Source organism: Pteropus alecto, unplaced genomic scaffold, assembly GCF_000325575.1.
Source record: "Pteropus alecto unplaced genomic scaffold, ASM32557v1 scaffold61, whole genome shotgun sequence".
NCBI lineage: Eukaryota > Metazoa > Chordata > Mammalia > Chiroptera > Pteropodidae > Pteropus > Pteropus alecto.
Window position 1 is genome coordinate 14,531,880 of NW_006434835.1, and position 18,286 is coordinate 14,550,165.

General features: G+C 35.4%; 1 protein-coding gene across 8 annotated transcripts in view; it reads left to right on the forward strand.

Moving 5' to 3' along the window:
• Window positions 1-18,286, forward strand: part of NCOA1 (nuclear receptor coactivator 1) — a 148,590-nt gene that overhangs the window by 68,858 nt on the left and 61,446 nt on the right. For all 8 annotated transcript variants that reach the window (XM_015588218.2, XM_015588219.2, XM_006910276.3 and 5 more), the window contains 4 exons: window positions 4,135-4,301; window positions 6,636-6,733; window positions 15,343-15,520; window positions 17,725-17,904. In XM_015588218.2, coding sequence (XP_015443704.1) covers window positions 4,135-4,301; window positions 6,636-6,733; window positions 15,343-15,520; window positions 17,725-17,904 — 623 coding nt within the window. The remainder of the gene's footprint in view (window positions 1-4,134; window positions 4,302-6,635; window positions 6,734-15,342; window positions 15,521-17,724; window positions 17,905-18,286) is intronic.

Here is an 18,286-nt window from a genome sequence, read left to right on the forward strand (position 1 = left end):
TTCCTTTTGACTTAAGAGTTATTTGTAATTTTCTAGTTAGTTCTCTTTTTTGTTTATATTTGATGCAAATAACTTCTCCCAATCTGTTTAACTCTATTTATGCTATCTGTCGAGCTTTTTGGGGTCTTGCTTAAAAAATTTTTCTTCTACTTCAAGGCCTTAAATGTATTTTTATGTATTTTCTTCTCATACACATTTAGAGTTTGAATTAATCTGAAATTTATGTTTTTTGTGTATAATATAAATTCCCATACAGAACATGTAGTTATGACCCTATCCTTTCCCTGCTTTTGTGCTGTTACCTTTATAATAGACCAGGTTCCTGCATGGATAGGAATCTCGTTCTGAACGTTTTCTTAAGACTTAGCTCCTTAATATGGGGTGTTGGGGCAGGTTACTCTTGTTATTTTTCAAATTGTTTTCCTTGGTCTTGGCCTGTTACTCTTTCATACAAATTTTTGAATCCACTTTTTTAGTTTCCCCTGAAGAAAATCCTGCTGGGATTTTGATGAGAATTTCATTTACTTTTATAGATGAAATTAGAGAGAATTGACATTTTTATTTTCTAGAATCTAAATTGTAATGTTTTTATTTATGAATATAAAGGCTTTTCATTTTTTCAAGTCTTCACTGTTCTTCAGTAACAGTCTATAATTTTCCCCATGAATGTCTAGCCCATCCTTAGATATATTCCAGGGTACCATAGAATTTTTACTGCTTTTAAGAATGGTATCATTTTATCTATTGCATTTTTCCAATTAGCAGTTATTAATGTATAGGAATGCTAATGATTTGGAACTATTGATCTCATATCCATCCATTGTTCTAAACTTTATTTGTTTTAATGATTTATTTGTAGATCCTCTTTGATTTTTTGTGTGTGTACATAATCACAGGTATCAAAATTTTTATATACATATTTTCTCAGACATCTTAAAGATAATTATCTTTTCATATTTGCTTTAAAAATATTTGAAAACATTATCTTCTCCAGGTTTATAAGTATGGACTTCAGTGTTTAAAAAGTGATATTTTTGATATGGTAAACTAAAAATTTCTGATTTTTGAGATATTTGAGTTCATACATAAATCATCTTGTAATGTTTCTTTTGATTTTGTTATTATATACTGTCTCTTCAAACAGACTGTGAACTCAGTAATCATAAAGAGCATATGTTAGACTTCAGGGTGTTGCCGCCCTGGGTACAAGAGCTTTGGATAGAGAATTCCCCAGTAATCGTTTATTGGAGTGAGATGTCTTGTATCTCCCCTGTTACCTCTTCTCCATTCCTTAACTATTCTTGGAGAACAAGGATTAAAATGCTGATCTTAAAATGGTAGGTAGCTGTGCCTTATGCTTGTTTAACATTTCCAGTTCAACTCAGCAAGTGTTTATTAAATGCCTCCTCCTCAACCAGTACCATGTGTGTGATGTTATAAGGTTATAAGTGAAGTGTGAGGCATGTTTTCTGTCTTCAAGAAGCTTACAAATCTAGTCATGCCACTCATTCTTCTTAAACACTTCTCAGCTGCCCCTTGCCCAGAAATTAAATAATCATAATCAAAGTGATGATAATAGATGGCGTTTATTGAGTTAATAATATATGCCAGGAACTCTGCCAAGCATTTTATATGTATCATCTTTCTTAATCCTCACAAAACTCTAGGAGGTAATTAATGTCATTATCCATATTTTACAGATAAGGAAATTAAAGCTTAGAGAAGTTAAATTGTTGTTAAATAGCTTGTCCAGGGTTACATAGCTAGTAAATGACAGAGAAAGTCTGAACTTGTACTTTTAAGCAATATATCATACTTTTCATCATGGCATGAATGAGCTCTTATGATTCAGCCAGGACCTGTCTCTTGCCCTTTTGTTTCTTATCATCTGTAGTTAAGCCATACTGAGCAACTTAGAGGTTCTTTAACTTGACATTTTCACTCTCACTCTTAGTTTTGAAAGAGCTTGTTTTTTTTCTTTTAGGAAACCAATCTCTCCTTGCCACTAGGTTTAGGCATCTCATTCTCTAGGTCTAGGGCCATCTCTACACGCTTCTATAGTATTATAATCTTGCCACATAGTATAATAATGGCCTGTTTCCTTTTCTGTTTTCCCACTAACTGGAGGCTAAGTCTGATTTACTCCTGGATCCCCAGGACACAGTACATGGTTATCTGACACGTAATAAGTATAAGAGCATTTGTTGAAAACCTAACAAGTTGAAGAAAAACAAGATACGTGAGAAGTTAACTGAGAATATCATTAATTAGCATGTATGCAATATAAATGGAAATAAAGTGGGTTCGTGAGAGGAGAAATGTAGGTGGCCCAAAGTAATAAAGAAAGCCTTCTTTTCCATTAACGTAGGATTTTTTTGTCACCTCCACCCCTCCTTCGGTTTTGACTTTATTTGAATATGTGTATTCTCATTTTCTGTCCTTTCTTATTAGTTACTTCATTTCATGGTGATTTTCCTAGTCTCGTTTTTAAATCATTTTAGACACTTCACTATTTCATTACTTTTAGCTTCTTCCTTCCTCTGTCACCTCTCTGTCTGCTTATCCTGCCCATTCTCTCACTTTTCTTTTTCTTTTACTCTGCAGTGGTTTCAAGCACTTCAGTTTTACAGAGAAGTTAATGTTGAAAACAGATTTTTTTGGACACGTGAATCCAGTTGACTCATGCTGAAATTTAGACCCACACATTTAAACAGATCATACTTTAGACTGAATCTACTAAATAAGTCTAATATCAAATAGTTTCTCTAACGTAAAAGCAGATGAGCTCCAAAACTATCAGATTGCAGAGCTAGAGTTCTCTAAAATCTTCTGTATATCGAAATGTATGTTACTCATTTTCTTCATGCCGAGTTTTCAATGCCTTGGTGTGCAGTTTGTCAAAATATTTTGCTACATGTACTTGCTGTGGAAGTTGTAAGAGTTTTACGAGGTAAAATTGGACTAATTACTTAATAATGAAAGATTTAAAAGGTAAAGACGTGTGATTGTTACAGGTATAAAATTTGGTTTTGTTTTGGGATGTGCACTATTTAGTAGCACTTTGTTTTATGTAGGTAAATACATTTGATTAGTTGAGTTGGTTCTTTTCAGCTTATTATGTTGTTATGTAAATACTATCACTTTTGTAATCTTTTGTTAAGAAAAATAAATGGTATTTTAATTGTTGCCAATTGTGAGCTTTTTAACATCTGATCTTTCCCTCTTTTCATCTTTTTTCTACCACTGTTGCATACAGCCAGTGATTTTGATCGCTGCTTTTAAAACAAAGAGCTAATCGTGACCAATTTTTTACTGTCTTTGTATGTGCTATATAAAGCAGATTGCCTGATAACTTGGCTAAGGGGTAAAGAATGGAAAACAAAAATGAACAATATTTGAGGGAATGTAAAGTGCTAGTTGTTTACACTGAGAACTTATCCTAAGTTCTCATTATTTTGCTTTAAGAAAATTGAGTTTGATTTTATTTATTCTATTAATGAGAACTTATAAGTAGATGATATTTTTTATTTTTTTTTTATAACAAAGTTATATACTAAAGACATTCTTCTCTGTACCTTTATACCTAATTATTGGTTTGTTATTCTTTTTATTTTACTTTTTGGATAGATACTTTTTTTTCTTTTGGATGAGAATCAACTAGTCTAATCATTATAAGAATCAGGTTATCAGATTTCTATTTATAACTTATTTAAACTCTAGTGTAGTCTGCTCTGCTTATTACAAAATTATTTGAAAAGTCAGATTTTCTATGTCAAAGAGTTATTATTTAGAGCGTAAAATAATTCCAAATGCAAATAATATATGTACTCTTTGCTTCCTTTTAATATCTAGCATTCATCAGTCATTGAAATAGTCAATGTACATACATCATTGAGGAAATACATCTGTGACAGCAGTCATTCTCTTTATGTATTTTAGCCAGAATTGTTTTCTGCACTTTCGTATTTTGTAATATCTGTTTTTTAGATGTGAATTTAAATTGTTTCCTAAATCTGGTTTTATACTCTCGATAAAAATAGGAATCTCTCTAAATGCGTAAACATTAAATACTTGATCAGAGAAGGAAATGCAGTGGTGGTAATGCACACTAACTGGATGTCCTTTGTGTAACAGCACTGAAAAGAGGCGCAGAGAGCAAGAAAATAAATACTTAGAAGAGCTAGCCGAGTTATTGTCTGCAAACATCAGCGACATTGACAGCTTGAGTGTAAAACCAGACAAATGCAAGATTTTGAAGAAGACCGTCGATCAAATACAGTTGATGAAGAGAATGGAACAAGGTAAAAAAAAGCAAACAACATGGCTATGTGCTTTGTTATTGAGACATTGACAGTATGTGATTTTATTTATTATTAAGAAATTTCTTTGAACTTTGTAATTTTATTAAAGAAATATTTTCGTTTAGATGCTCTTTATTTTAGAAAATAAGTCTGAGAGCCTTCTCGTTACGACAAAGTGGTTTATTAAGTTAGGTTGGAAACTGGTTGCCTTGGGAGGTTATGGGGCCTCCAGTATCATAGGGCATAGAGTCAGGAGACAGTAGTTTTTTTGTCAGAGCTGAGGTTCTGACATAGAGTTGAAAGGTAGTAACTCAGTGTTAGGAAAATCCCTCCATCTGAATAATAAGCTTGGGCTCTGGGAAAATCGTGATGTATTTTTATGGTTTATATTTATACTACCCATATTTACTGGATACCCCACACTACAAAACCCCTGAGTTACCTACCAGAAACAAAAAGCAAAGCACTTTGGAGAAACACTCCCACACCTGGCCCCATGGGATTCCGAGAGAAAAAGTGCTTCTGAGGGTGATTTTATACTAAAAATTACATAACATATAAGAGAATAATCTATGATGAGTAGAAGCACAAATAACAAACAGGACTGGACCTCAAAGAACTTCAGATTAATAGAAGCAGTGTGAAAATACTATAAACAGATATGTTTAAAATGATTACAGTGATATGATTTTAAGATTTTAGAAGCTGGAAAATGGCTAGTTGGTGACAACTGATTTATATTTTACCTATATTCTCAGACAGGAGAAACTGATATTTTGAGCCTGCAAAGGGGAGGACCAGCAAGTGGCACATGGCCCCTTCCCTGCTCAGTTGGTCTCAGAACCCTTACAACCTGGCTCAGAGTCCCTAAGCTGAAGGTGGGAGGATTCCTTTGGGGAAATTAAGCAGTCCGAAGGAAAAGACACGCAAACACTGACAGTAGGGAATGATCTCCCAGTGAAAAAAATCAGCTCCTTGCTTTGCTCCTGCTCTTCACACAGCTACCAGTCAGAACTTTAGTTCCTCACTCTTTAATATGAATAAAAATCCAAATATTCATGAAAAACCTATAATATAGAAGAGAACAAACTAAGCAAACAAACAGAAAAAAAGAGAACTCATAGGAAACACAGATAACACAGGAAGCAGAAGAAAACTTAAGATAACCAAACAGTCCTTCAGAGACAAAAGGGAAGATATTTGATCCGTGAAACAGGAATAAGATGCTATAAAATGAAACATTCAAAACAAATAAATAACTCAATTAAAAATGGGCAAATAGACATTGCTCCAAAGAAGACATACAGATGACTAATAAGAACACAAAAAAACATGCTCAGTATCACCAGCCATCAGAGAAATGAAAATCAGAATCACATAGAGATACCACTTTGCATCCACAAAACAATAATATATTGTTCATGAAATCATACAAATATAGTTTAGGTATAAAAACATGCTTAGAAATTATTATGCTGACCTCAGAATACCGGTTACTTCTGAAATGGAACAGAGGAGGAACGGTGGCAAAGCTTTACCTCTATTTGCAGCATTACATTTATGTAAAAAGGAAAGACCTGAAGCAAACAACATTAACATCGGTGAAAAATGAATGGTGGCTCTGTGAATGTATGCTCTGTCATTTTCTGTTTTTTTGTTTTTTTTTTTTTGGAATATTTCATATATTAAAGTGAAAAAATGCATCTCTGTGTTCAATAATACCATATTTGGTTTTTGATGAACTAACTAGTCTGACAGAAACTTTTATTTAAGTATTATGCTTTAAGATGATGGATGGATGATTTCAACAGCACTTCACAAAAGAATTTCAAATCACTTAGGGGTTATAGTTTTAGCAATCAGATCATGACATGAATGTGAAAGGTTAGCTAGATATGTAGGCTCACAAAAGGAAAAATCATATCTTCTCTCTCTCTTCAGTGGCAGTTGATCAAATCAGAAAAGAAAAAAGAAATGGAAGAAATAATCATTCTTTTATAATTTGTTAATTTCTTGAAAACTTTTGGTGCAGACTTTTAAAAAAGGCTGTATACACATTCGTACCATTTTTTCTGGACACTGGACTTGGTGGATCAGAATTCAGATCTTCTTGCTACCACTTATTAGTTATATTATTTGGGATACATTACTTAACCTTTGTGACCCACTTTTATCATTTACAGAATAAGTATAATTAAGATTAAATATGAGATTGCCTAGATCATAAATACATGTTATTTGAATCTGAAATTAGGTGAATCCAAGTCGTCTTAAACTTGCCATTATAGAAATAAGCCTTTTTAGGATGTATGACTTTTTGGTTCTTTATTGTAGAGAAATCAGCAACTGATGATGAAGTACAGAAATCAGACATCTCATCGAGTAGTCAAGGAGTGATAGAAAAGGAATCCCTGGGACCTCTTCTTTTGGAGGTAGCTGTTCTCTTTGTCTCAGAAAGTGATCAGAATCTTTGTTTTAGCTACATTAGTTTTTCTTTATCTTCTTTTGTGTCTTAAATCCAATTAATGATTTATAAAAGAAAGTTTTAAAGAACTCGAATATTTATTTTATTTTGGAAACTATTTTGACAGTTGTCAGTATTTCAGAATTAAATGTGAATAATGAACATAAGAAATTTTCATAAAGCCATTCTAAACAGTTATTACTGTATGAAGCCTACTATATGGCTTTGCCATCTATTTCTGTGGTGGTTAGGACCAGTTGGGAAAATAAAACAGTTATTTAGCTAGCTAGTGCTGTCTATATGTCTGCTGTAGAATTTCACTTTTGAATAAAGGATGCCTCATTTTATTGCAGTAGGTGTTTTCCTGGAAAGTTTTCTGACTAAAAATTTGTTAATTGTTTATGTAAACATTGTAAGAGAATGTACTATTTTAACAATCCTCTATCAAACTTTTTAAAGTAAAGAACTTTAAAACAGGAATTACTTTGTAATTACTGTGTAATTTTCATCCTGCTTTTTCTATTTAGTTTTTTTCTCCCACAGATGATTTAGTATTCTCAACACAGATGATTTGTTTCCAAACAGGGTCATCACCTTAAGTGCTCTCTCTCATACATGAATGCTTAAAAACATGTGGATGTGTGTGTACACACTCATGCCCCACAGTGTATGCTTTTCCATCTCTAGGCCTAATTTATACACACACGCACACGTTTATTATATACATATATGTATTTGTATGCATGTATTTGTATTTTATGTATAAAAAGCATATAACATATGTTCTTTATATATATAAAATAAATTCTCCTTTCCTTCTCCTACCTCAAGGTCCTCCTCTGTGGTAAAGTCTTCCTAATAATTCAAACTGTATAGGTCTCTCTATTTTCTAACTTGTTTATACATTTTTTTCCTGTTACCCTAACCATTTCTGTGTTTTTGTATTCGCTATAATTCCCTCTACCAACACTGCTAATGTAAGAACATGCTCAAAATTCAGTACTTGCTTTTCTGGTTCCAGAAATATCATGTATTCTCTTTGCTTCACCTTTCATTTCTATAGAGATGACACCCAAGTATATATTTCTTGCTTTAACTTTTACTCATAATCCATTCCTGTAGTTTTGATAGGCTGCTAAATATTTTTGATTCTCCTATTAGCAACTTCTCTTTCAGAATGTAAATTATTTATTTCCCCTCCACGTTATACAAGTACTTTCTTATTTTAGACTATTGATTTTAATGATTTTTGTTAGGGGAATGAGCACATATTCTTTAGAATTGTAAAATATAAAAGATATTGGCCTTTGAAACTCGATGGAAACTACTCTCTGAGCCAGTGCATACGTGTACAGCTGGGAGAGGGGGAAGCTACTACATGTGATGGACTCTGATTTTTTTATCATATTCTTTTCACAACCCATTAAATTGACTGCATGATACATGACTGCATTTTGGAAACAGTGTTGTAGCAATTATAGTAAAAATGTTAGTGGTAGAATCTAGACGTGGTGGGTATACAAATATTCACTATAAAATTCCTTCAACTTTGCTATAATTTAAAAAATTTTAATATAACCTGTTAGAGGAAAATAAGTTAAAGAAAGAAAAGTACTTTAGGCTCATTTCCCACTTCTACTCCATCTTTTCCCCTTGCTTGGCCCCTGTCACCTACCATCCCACTACCTGCGTACACTTGGGCCCTTCCTGGAGACCTGGTCTATCCTAGCACTTACTGTTTATCCCTGCTACTCTGCAGGATGTTAGTAGACTAGTGTTTTTATAGTCTCTAGTTTTTTATGGGGTTCTGCCTGCCTTCTTAGTACCCTGAGTTTAAAACTGGCCTCAGAACTTTATATCCGCTTTCAATTTATTAAATATTTATTAAATTTATTTTCTGCATATAATATCATTTGAGATACTGAAGAATTGTAAGGTATAGAGGGCCTTCTGATTTCTGGAGTTCCTGTAGGAAAATGGCAGTCATTTAAATCCTAGTTTCACCACACGTTCTTCAGAAACCACAGAAATCAACAAGGAGAGCAACAGATTATCCACAAACTGAATACAGCATAACTGAAGACAGAGAATGCTACTACTACTAGTACTTTAATTTATATAAACATTTGTTATTGCTGTATGAGAAAAGCCCACAGCACTTTACAATGAACAGAAAGTGACAGGAAAACATCTATTCGAAACCGCTGTAAAAAGAAAACAAAGTAAGAATTATTTTTTTAGCTGATGAAATTATTACCCTGAAAACCACTGTGAATCAAAGAAAAATTGTAATACAACATCACACATGAATTAAAGGTCATTAGGCAAGCATTTTCAAATATGAAAAAAACATCAAATTAGAAATTCCAAAAACTCAGAATAGAAATAAATGTGTCTAAGTTCTTGACTCCGAGGCACAAATAATATTTTTATGTATGAGCTATAGATATATGAAACAGAGACCGTAAAATAGAATTACTAACTTTTACAGACTTCACAGCTGCCTTCATGTACAACCTTTTCTATCCCTCTTCTGTACTCCCCAACCCTGTCCTTGTTGCCTTAAGCTTCACAGAGTCTAATCCAGGGCAGCTAAGAAGAGGTGGCAGAAAAGCTACGTGAGATTGTCCATTGAATTATCCAGACTGCAGTCTAGAGCTGCTCTGTTCAGTAAGATAGCCACTAGCTGCCTGTGGCTATTCAAAGCTGAATAAAATTTTAAAATTCAGTGTTTCAGCTTCACCAGCCATATTTAGAGTGCTCAGTACCCACATGTGGTTAGTGGCTACTGTTTTGGACAACACATATATGGAACACTTCCAACACTGCAGAAAGTTGTGTTTTACAGTATTGGTCTAGAGCGACTTGCTCAGATAGAAGATCTGCCCGTCCGAAAAGTGACCAAATAGCCACCATAATATGACAAATCCTCGCCGTACAGTTTCCAATTGATTCCTTCCTGCCACCTTTTTTGAACATAAAATAAAGGGAGCATGAATTAACAATGAAAGTATCGGAGATAATTTCTTCACATTTAAAGAGAAAATGGTATTAGAACTTGTTTATTCAATAAATGTTTGTTACTTGGCCCATAGTAAGTACTTATCAGTACAGGCATTTATTTTAAGCTCCTCATTTTGCATTTCTCTTTGCTGCAATTTATAAATTCCTTGCCTCCTATTCAGAGCTCTGCATTATCTGGCTCTGATGCTCCTTGTTTCCTACTGTTCTCCAAGAAAAATTCTGTTTTCATCACGAAGATCCCCCTACACCTCGCACGTGCATCCAGGCCTCCTTTATACCATTCCCTACGTTGCCAGTGTGGCGCTTGACACCACTCCCTCTCCCATAAAACCCTCCCGTGGTGTCTCTGATAGAACTCTTTCCTCTCCCCTCTGGCTGCTCCTCAGCCTCTTGTGCACATTTCTTTACCTGTCTGCTAAATGTGAGCATCCTCTAGGGCTTTGGCCCTGACTCTTTTCCTTTTCTTAAAAAAAAAAAAAAAAAAAAATTTCTCTGCACATATTTTGGGCAGTTTTATCTACATCTATGTCTGTGTTTATATGATATATTCATATATGTGTGTGCACACGTGTATGTGTGTATAAAGTATTAATTAGGGTTCTCTGGCTTTCAAGTAGCAGATACAATTCTGACTAAATTAAGTAAATATGAATTTATTAGAATGCTGTTTAGATATTACAGAAACATGTTTGGAAATAGGATGAAACCAAGGTATCTTAAGAAGGCTAGAAAGCAGAAACTATACAAATGGTCTCAGCAAGACTCATTTGGGCAGTGCTTTGCTGCTAGAATGAATGTTTTCCAGCCATATTTGGTCTTTTTATAATTTTCCTCAAGTTCACATTTAGGGAGGAAGTTTCCCACTGGCCTGATTAAGAATCCCATGAGACTTTTTTTAATGGAGAAGAAGTAACTCCTCAAAGGAAATCAGATATTCTGTGGAAGGGGAAAAGATGATTGTAGTTAAAAACAAATAAACAAAACCCAAATGGTGCTGTATGTACCTGTAAATTGCAAATGCCTGTCTTTAGCCAAGATCCATCATCAGAACTTCCCTTTCATTATATCCTGCTGCCTTTTGACCATCCTCATCTGAATGTTCCTCAGTCATTTCAAATATAACATTTCTAAAACTAAATTTATAATCTGTCTCTTTACATTTTTTTTAAAAAGTCAAAAAATGAAAGACTAAATTTTTTTCCACCTTAAATCTTATTTCTCAAGGAAAGGCACTTACCTACAAAAACTCTCAAGTCATTCATGAAGAATTACCCTAAATGCTTGTTCCCACAGCTGCTAGAGGTGACCAAATGCTGTTTGTTCTGCCTTTGTCAAATTCTCTTCTATCACCTCTACTGCCTTATTTCAGGCTCTCATTTGGACTGAAGTATCACAATAGCATTGCAGCTGGTCTCCTTGCTTCCAGTGGCCACACCACATCCACTGCCAGACGATCTTTGTAAAAGCAGATCATGTCAATCTCCTGCTTAAAAACAGCGCCTTCAAGATAACATAGCCCCCACTGCCTCAAAGATAAATTTGTTATTGTTTTGCTTTTCCTTGAAGCTTTTTAAAGAAAAAAAAAATTACTGTTAAATATAATAGACATATGACAAGTACGTACAAAGCGGTTCCTTTTTTTTTTTTTTTAAACTTCTGAGCCATTTCCTGTTTTGAATAGCCTGTCACATCTCATTCACCTGAGCTGCTCCTCTGTGTCCTCCAAGCCTTGGCTCAAGCGTAGTGTGGCCTCCTTCCAGGAAACCTTCCCAATGATAATCATCTCTTCACCCACTTTGGGTCCCTCACTTTGGTGTTTAACGTTTATGAATTGCTCTATTGAACTATATTGTAACTATACGTATTTGTCTTTTTCCTTTCAGAGGCTATAAAACTGTTGAGAATTATGTGTTTTATTCCCAGAACTTTCTCTAATGACTAACACATAGGTGATAGAGAAGCTTATGTAGTCATTTAAAGCCAGGGCCCTGTGAGAACCCTACCGTGAGACCCACGGCGGTCCTCCTCACAGGGTGGAATCCTGGGTGGAGGGAAAATCCCCGCTCAAGATTGATGATGTCGTACCGAGTGGACAGGCATTTGTCATCATCTCCTTGGTGCGGCTCAGTGTAAGACCAGCTGTTGGAACTTCGTGAAATAGGAAGATCCCTTCCCAGGAACACACATGGAGGTTAATTATGTGTGCAACGTAAGAGGGAAACTTGTGAAATAAGAACAAGTATTGGCAGATTATATTAATCACACATACTTCTAGAAATTAGAGATATTTGTATATTTATATAGTCTCAAAGAATATTCCCTGAAATGTTACCAATCTCTCAGGGGTGGGATTTTGGCAGATCTTCTAGCTACTTCATTTTCATATTTAAAAACTTTTTGCAAGAATATATTTCATTTATAATTAAAAAAAAAAAATAAGCATTTTCAGCAAAAGACAGGCTGCCTGCCTCTCAGGAGTGGGGCCAGGAGGATAGCTCTGTGACTGGCAGAGCCTTTGTCGGCCTGTTTCCCAGGCCCTCCTTTTCTGGGGAAGCTGAGAAGAAACATGGTGCCCCACATTTCACAGAGGAAATGACAAGTCCGTGTAAGGGAGGCGAAGCACACACCTTGGGGAGTTCTGCACTCCCTGTCAGGCCAGCCGGCCGTGTTTTCCAGAAGCCAGTTGCTAGAGTAATTTCCCAGCCTGGCAGTGAGGCCGCGTGCAGTCAATGGGAGGAGACCTTGGAGAAGCTCCAGTAAGTCTGCCGCAGTGGGAGACTGCAGGTACTCCGGGCCTACTGCAGTGAAGGAGAACTTTAAAGTCCTTTGGATTTAGTAAACGCCTTAAAAATAATTGTACCAAGTAGTCTAGGTGAATCCCTGGGCCTTGCTGGTCCTGGAGGTCTGCACACCAGCCCCAAGCCTACCACTGACCAGTCTTCAGACTGGGTAGAGATAATTCTGAGAGTGGGTCTTGGTCTCTCCTAGCCGCTCTGCAGATAATGGGTAACTTCCAGAGACATCCAGAGACAGACATGGAAAGTGAAGAAAGCAAGGGAAAGACTGGCTGTGGCTTTGAAGGTAGACAGAGTCTCCAGGGAGAATGAGGAGCCAAGAAGGATGTGCTGAAAACTAGATTTACGAAAGGAGAAAGTAATGCCGAGGAGTTGGGTAGCATGGCCCTTCAAAAGTGGTTCACCATGAAGCAGCCAGGTTTTACTCACCTGCCTTTCATGTCAGTCTTGTTTCTTGCTCTGAACTGTGATACTTTTTTATACCCAAGCTGGTCTTTATTAAACTCTGAGAGACCACAGAGAAAAAATTAAATGGTATTTACACTAATTCAATTAATAGCTACGAACATTTTAAAGAATTTTTAGATCTACTTTTAAAAAATTGATACATTTACCCTAATTGAAATTTAAAAAAATCATACATCCATATTTCAGTTATCCCTATTTTGCATAAATTGCAAGATGAATGTGTGTGTGTGTGTGCGTGTGTGTGTGTGTGTGTGTGTATATATCACCTGCTATGAAATTTATAGCTAATTTGACAACAAGCTAGTCAGATACGAGGGTGATTTCCTGTGCTCATCAAAACCCAAAATAGTTTAGCGAAGGATTTATTTAGTATTGAGGTTTTCAGATTATTAATCACACCGTTCTCCCTTTTGCATTATTAATTAAATGAGAAACAGTACAACAGTCAAGTGGAATAAAGTATTAGGAATATTTTGTGAAAGAAAATATTAGGAATATCTTTAATGAGAGCAATGTGGTTGTACTGGATTATTTTTTAAAATCTTGCTTGAATCGCAATGATTTGAAGATGTAGTTCTAAGTTTATTTTAATATTTGGTTTAAATAATCATCTTAGTTGAAAAAGACACCTCACAAAAATGAGGTAGTTGGCAATGGAAAAATATATCATTGGATGAGCTTATTACTAAAGTCACAATACTCTTTTTAAAATCCGATTCACAATTATGCAGCGTTTTTTTTAAAGTCCATCTCCCTTGATCTCAGACAAATCAAAAGATATTGCATTTTCACATTTAAAAAAATGGGTTTAATGCCCACTGAAACTCAACAGTTTTTGAGCAGGTAAAAAGTTTTGTTTCTAAATGTTTAAACTGAGAAGATAATTTTTATGAGTGATTCATGTCATTTTCACCAACAAAATCAAAATTATGATGTCATTTTAAAACATCCATTTTCACATGCTATCTCTATAGCATAAGTGTCTTTTTGAAAGGCAGTTCTTATTTTTGTTAAATTTTCATCTTGAAGGGACAAAATTAAGTGTTATCTTGAAGGGACAAAATTAAGTGTTATTGTTTGGAAAATATTTGCTAGATAGCATATTATCATTACCACTTGGCATCATAGAAAAGTTCAGCAAATTGGTACAGTTGTCTTTTCTAAAAAGAAAAATGAGTAGCCCATCAACATTGTTAGATGGCTCTTTTAAGTATTTTCCCACAGATAACCAGCAAGCCCCTTGTATGATATGAAGGATTTTTGTCTTGTTCATTACAAAATTCTGTAAATGTTCTGCTTTTTAAAAGTCTTTTTTCTATTGCTTATATATATTCTATAGCAAGCAAACTGCAATATATTGCAGTTAATGGAAAAATTATAAATAAGTAAGGTGCCACTGTCTACTTCTCCATTTTGGATCTTCTCTTGGGATTCCATGGTTTATGATATGTAGCTGTCAGGACTAAGTGAGGCACCAGGGTGTCATTTTGTTTATTAAATTTAATTTCTTCCTTATGTTTTGAGTTACACTGTAAATGGGGGTTCTAATTTTTTTCCTGCACCCCTGTAGATATTCTGCTCAACCTGGGGCACATATGTCTCCTTTTGGTGACCTCTGGCTCTATCTCAGTGTATAAGTGGCCCTCTGTGATTTGGCTTCTGTCCACCTCTTAGACTTATTTCCTGCCACAAGCCTGCTTTGTACCATGTACCCCAGCAGCATCAAACTGCTTTTTCATTTCTTTATGTGCCATGTCTAGGATCTTCTTCCCTCAAACGTCTTTCCCTCCTCTACTATGCCTTTTATAACTAAGGTAGGGGCCTGTAAAGAGTCTTTCTTTGCCCCTACCCTGACCTCAGATTAGGTATCCTTCCTTGTGCTCATAGAATGTTCTGTGTATGTCTCTGATACTACATTTATCACTGGTATTATGTTTCTGTCTGTCTACCATAAGTGCCTTGAGGGTAGAGAGCAGTTCTTAACCTATAGTTTAGAGATGTTTATGACTGAATGCATGGGTCAATCACTTCTCATTTGCTCCCATAAAATTTCTTTCTAAGGAAGAAGGGTGACATATTCATTCATGCCTGTTTGAAACAGTGTACAATCTCTTTATAAGCTTGACCCCTCCGCAAAGAACATACAATATTAAATTTTCTATTCGGTCCCCCCCTTTTAATGACAGATTTCTCATCTCTTTTTTAATACAAGAATGCATATGTTTATTCTTTTATCTTTTTACCTCCCAACCTCTTAATCTTTTTTTTTCTTCTTTTTTTGGCTTTGCAGGCTTTGGATGGATTTTTCTTTGTTGTGAACTGTGAAGGGAGAATTGTATTTGTGTCAGAGAATGTGACCAGCTACTTGGGTTACAATCAGGAGGAATTAATGAATACCAGTGTCTACAGCATACTGCATGTAGGGGATCATGCAGAATTTGTGAAGAATCTGCTACCAAAATCACTAGGTACAAAGAAGTGTGTTTTTTAAAAGAATATGAACTTTCTGTAGATTCTCCTTACGTAATGTTATTATTTTTATAACACATAGTATTATTCTAATATTGTTACATTTAAAATATTTTTAAGTTTAGTTTCATCTCGAGATGTAAAGGGGAAATGTCATCAAATAGCTCAGCAGTTCCCAACCTTTTTGACACCAGGGGCCAGTGCTCCTACAAGAATCTAATGCCCGATGATTTGAGGAGATGCTAGCGCAGGGGAGCGGCTGCAAATACAGATGAAGCTTTGCTGGCTCTCCCGCCGCTCACCTCCTGCTGTGCGGCCCCGGTCCTAACAGGCCACAGACCAGTACTGTCCATGGCCCAGGGGTTGGTGACCCATGAAATAGCCAATAGAGAGCATTGCTTTTATCATCTTGCTCTGGATTATGCCACAATCATCTGACCATAGTGGGAGGCAGACCAGATAGTTGCTTTGCCACAAGAAGCTTCTGCTTGAAATTCCCTTTGTTTTCCATTTTAATTATGTCCAAGAAAAAAGACAAATGTATATCCTTCCTACCAATCTGCTTCAAGGGGAAAAAGCAAAAAGGGAGGTGGAAGGGCAAAGGGAGGAAGGAAAGAAAAGAGGAAGGAAAGGAGGGGGAGGGAATGGAGGTAGTGAAATAAACTGTCATATTACATATTTACTAAAATAAACATTTTTGGATATAAGTGCTTTCAACTCAGGAGTTCCAAATGTGGTTGGATGGGTTGTTCACTGACGAAGGATCCTGGCTCAGAGGATGGGTGGGGTCCGATTTCCAGCCTCTGTTCCATTTACTAAGCCATGTGCCTAATCTTACGCCTATATGTGCTCCAAAATTGGGGAGAGAGTCTTGGCTAGAGATCCTATATAACTAAACCAAACATGCAGATTAAATGTTATCCATAACTCTCTATTTTCTACATTGTTTACTTGACGGAATGGAAGCCGATTTGTCCTTTGAAAAATGTATTAAGTGTTTATAGCAACTGCGTCCTGAAATAATTGTTTCTATTAAAATCAGTAATTTGATATTTGAATTATCAAGGGGTCTTATATGTTTTATTATAGAATTTTAGAGTGGAAATGATTTTAGAGATAATATAGTAGATTTCTTTATTTTAAAGATGAGGCAAAGATTAAGTAATTAAACCAAATCTCATAACTAGCTCATAGCAGAACCGAAACTTCTTACTCCAGTCTAGGTTAGTTCCATGATTTCCTCTAACAGTTACAGAGTGATGACATAATGAAAAGGAAGGAGGGTTGATGGAGAGGATAAGATAAGAACACTGTTGGGAATGGTGAGAGAACAACCTTAAACGCCCTCTGACTGCCACCATGGTTTGCATGTAACATTGTAAGTGGGAAACGGCGACCCGCCACGTAGAGACTGATTCTCACTGGAAATGTACAGACATCTTTTCTATAACTGAATTCAGTTTTCTTACACTGAATCAGGTGACATTTCTGTTTTAACAGTCATTTTTATGTAGTAACTTATCGATTACCCACAATATTCAAGGTATTGTAGTATATAATATGTGCGAATAAGATTAAGTGCAAAAAAAAATGGTTATAAGAAACAAGATTGGTCTCTATCCTTTTCTAAGTATTTTTTTTTTTTTTGAATCACAGACTCTTTCGAGAAACTTTGAATCCCTTCTCCAGGAAGGTGTGCATGCACACAAGCCCATCCTTAGGTGTTCATGCTTGCCAGGGTAACACTCCTGCTTAACAATGGACCTATGGTTTTCAATCATTTTTTTATTGCCAGAGTATAACTGGAAACAGCTATTAATTAACTGCTGTAAAAGCTATTAATTAACTGCTGTAAAATTCTAAATAAAAGAGCTAATAAATTAATTTTTAATTTTTGTCTTTAACTGTTTTTATAAAGGCTGTTAATGAATTAGGGTATTTGTAAGTTCTTATCTTCAAGCGGGGAAATTCTATACACTCTCTTGGAAATTTTACTGTTTTCTAATTGGTAGACGTTTTGATTTGCTAAGGAAGATAAGTATCCTCTTGCCTCAGGATAACCTTAGATGATCTGAAGAGGTCTGTCTGTCTTTTAATCCAAGTATCTAATTAAGCAGATGGCTAAAGATATGTCTTTTGTATCTTCAGAGCTTGTATTTTTTTCACTTTATTCACAGGCATATAATCAATTTTTCTTCCACAGTAAATGGAGTTCCTTGGCCTCAAGAGGCAACACGACGAAATAGCCATACTTTTAACTGCAGGATGCTAATTCACCCTCCAGACGAGCCAGGCATTGAGAACCAAGAAGCTTGCCAGCGGTATGAAGTAATGCAGTGTTTCACTGTGTCACAGCCAAAATCAATTCAAGAGGATGGAGAAGGTAAAACAAAGGGTGATTTTAAGGTGTTTGATTGCTTTTTCCATGGCTTTCAGGAGTAGGGAGGTAATTAATCATAAAAACTGCCTTCTTTAGAGAGTATTTTTGGTTACTGTATTATGTATCATAAGGGCTATTTAATTTGCTATTTGTTAAAAGTATTTGTTAAAAATACCTAAGAAAAAAATTGCTAATATCTAGAATCACTCCTTTAAAATGCCCCCAAATTTTCAATTTTAAGCTGGCATTACCACTAAAATGTCAAATTCAAACCAACTTGCTGCCTCGAAATAAGAGATGTCACTGACTGTTGCCAGTTGGAAATGTACCAGATGCAGCAGGCTGTTGAACAGCTCTGATTTTTTTAAAGTTTCAAGTTTAGAGT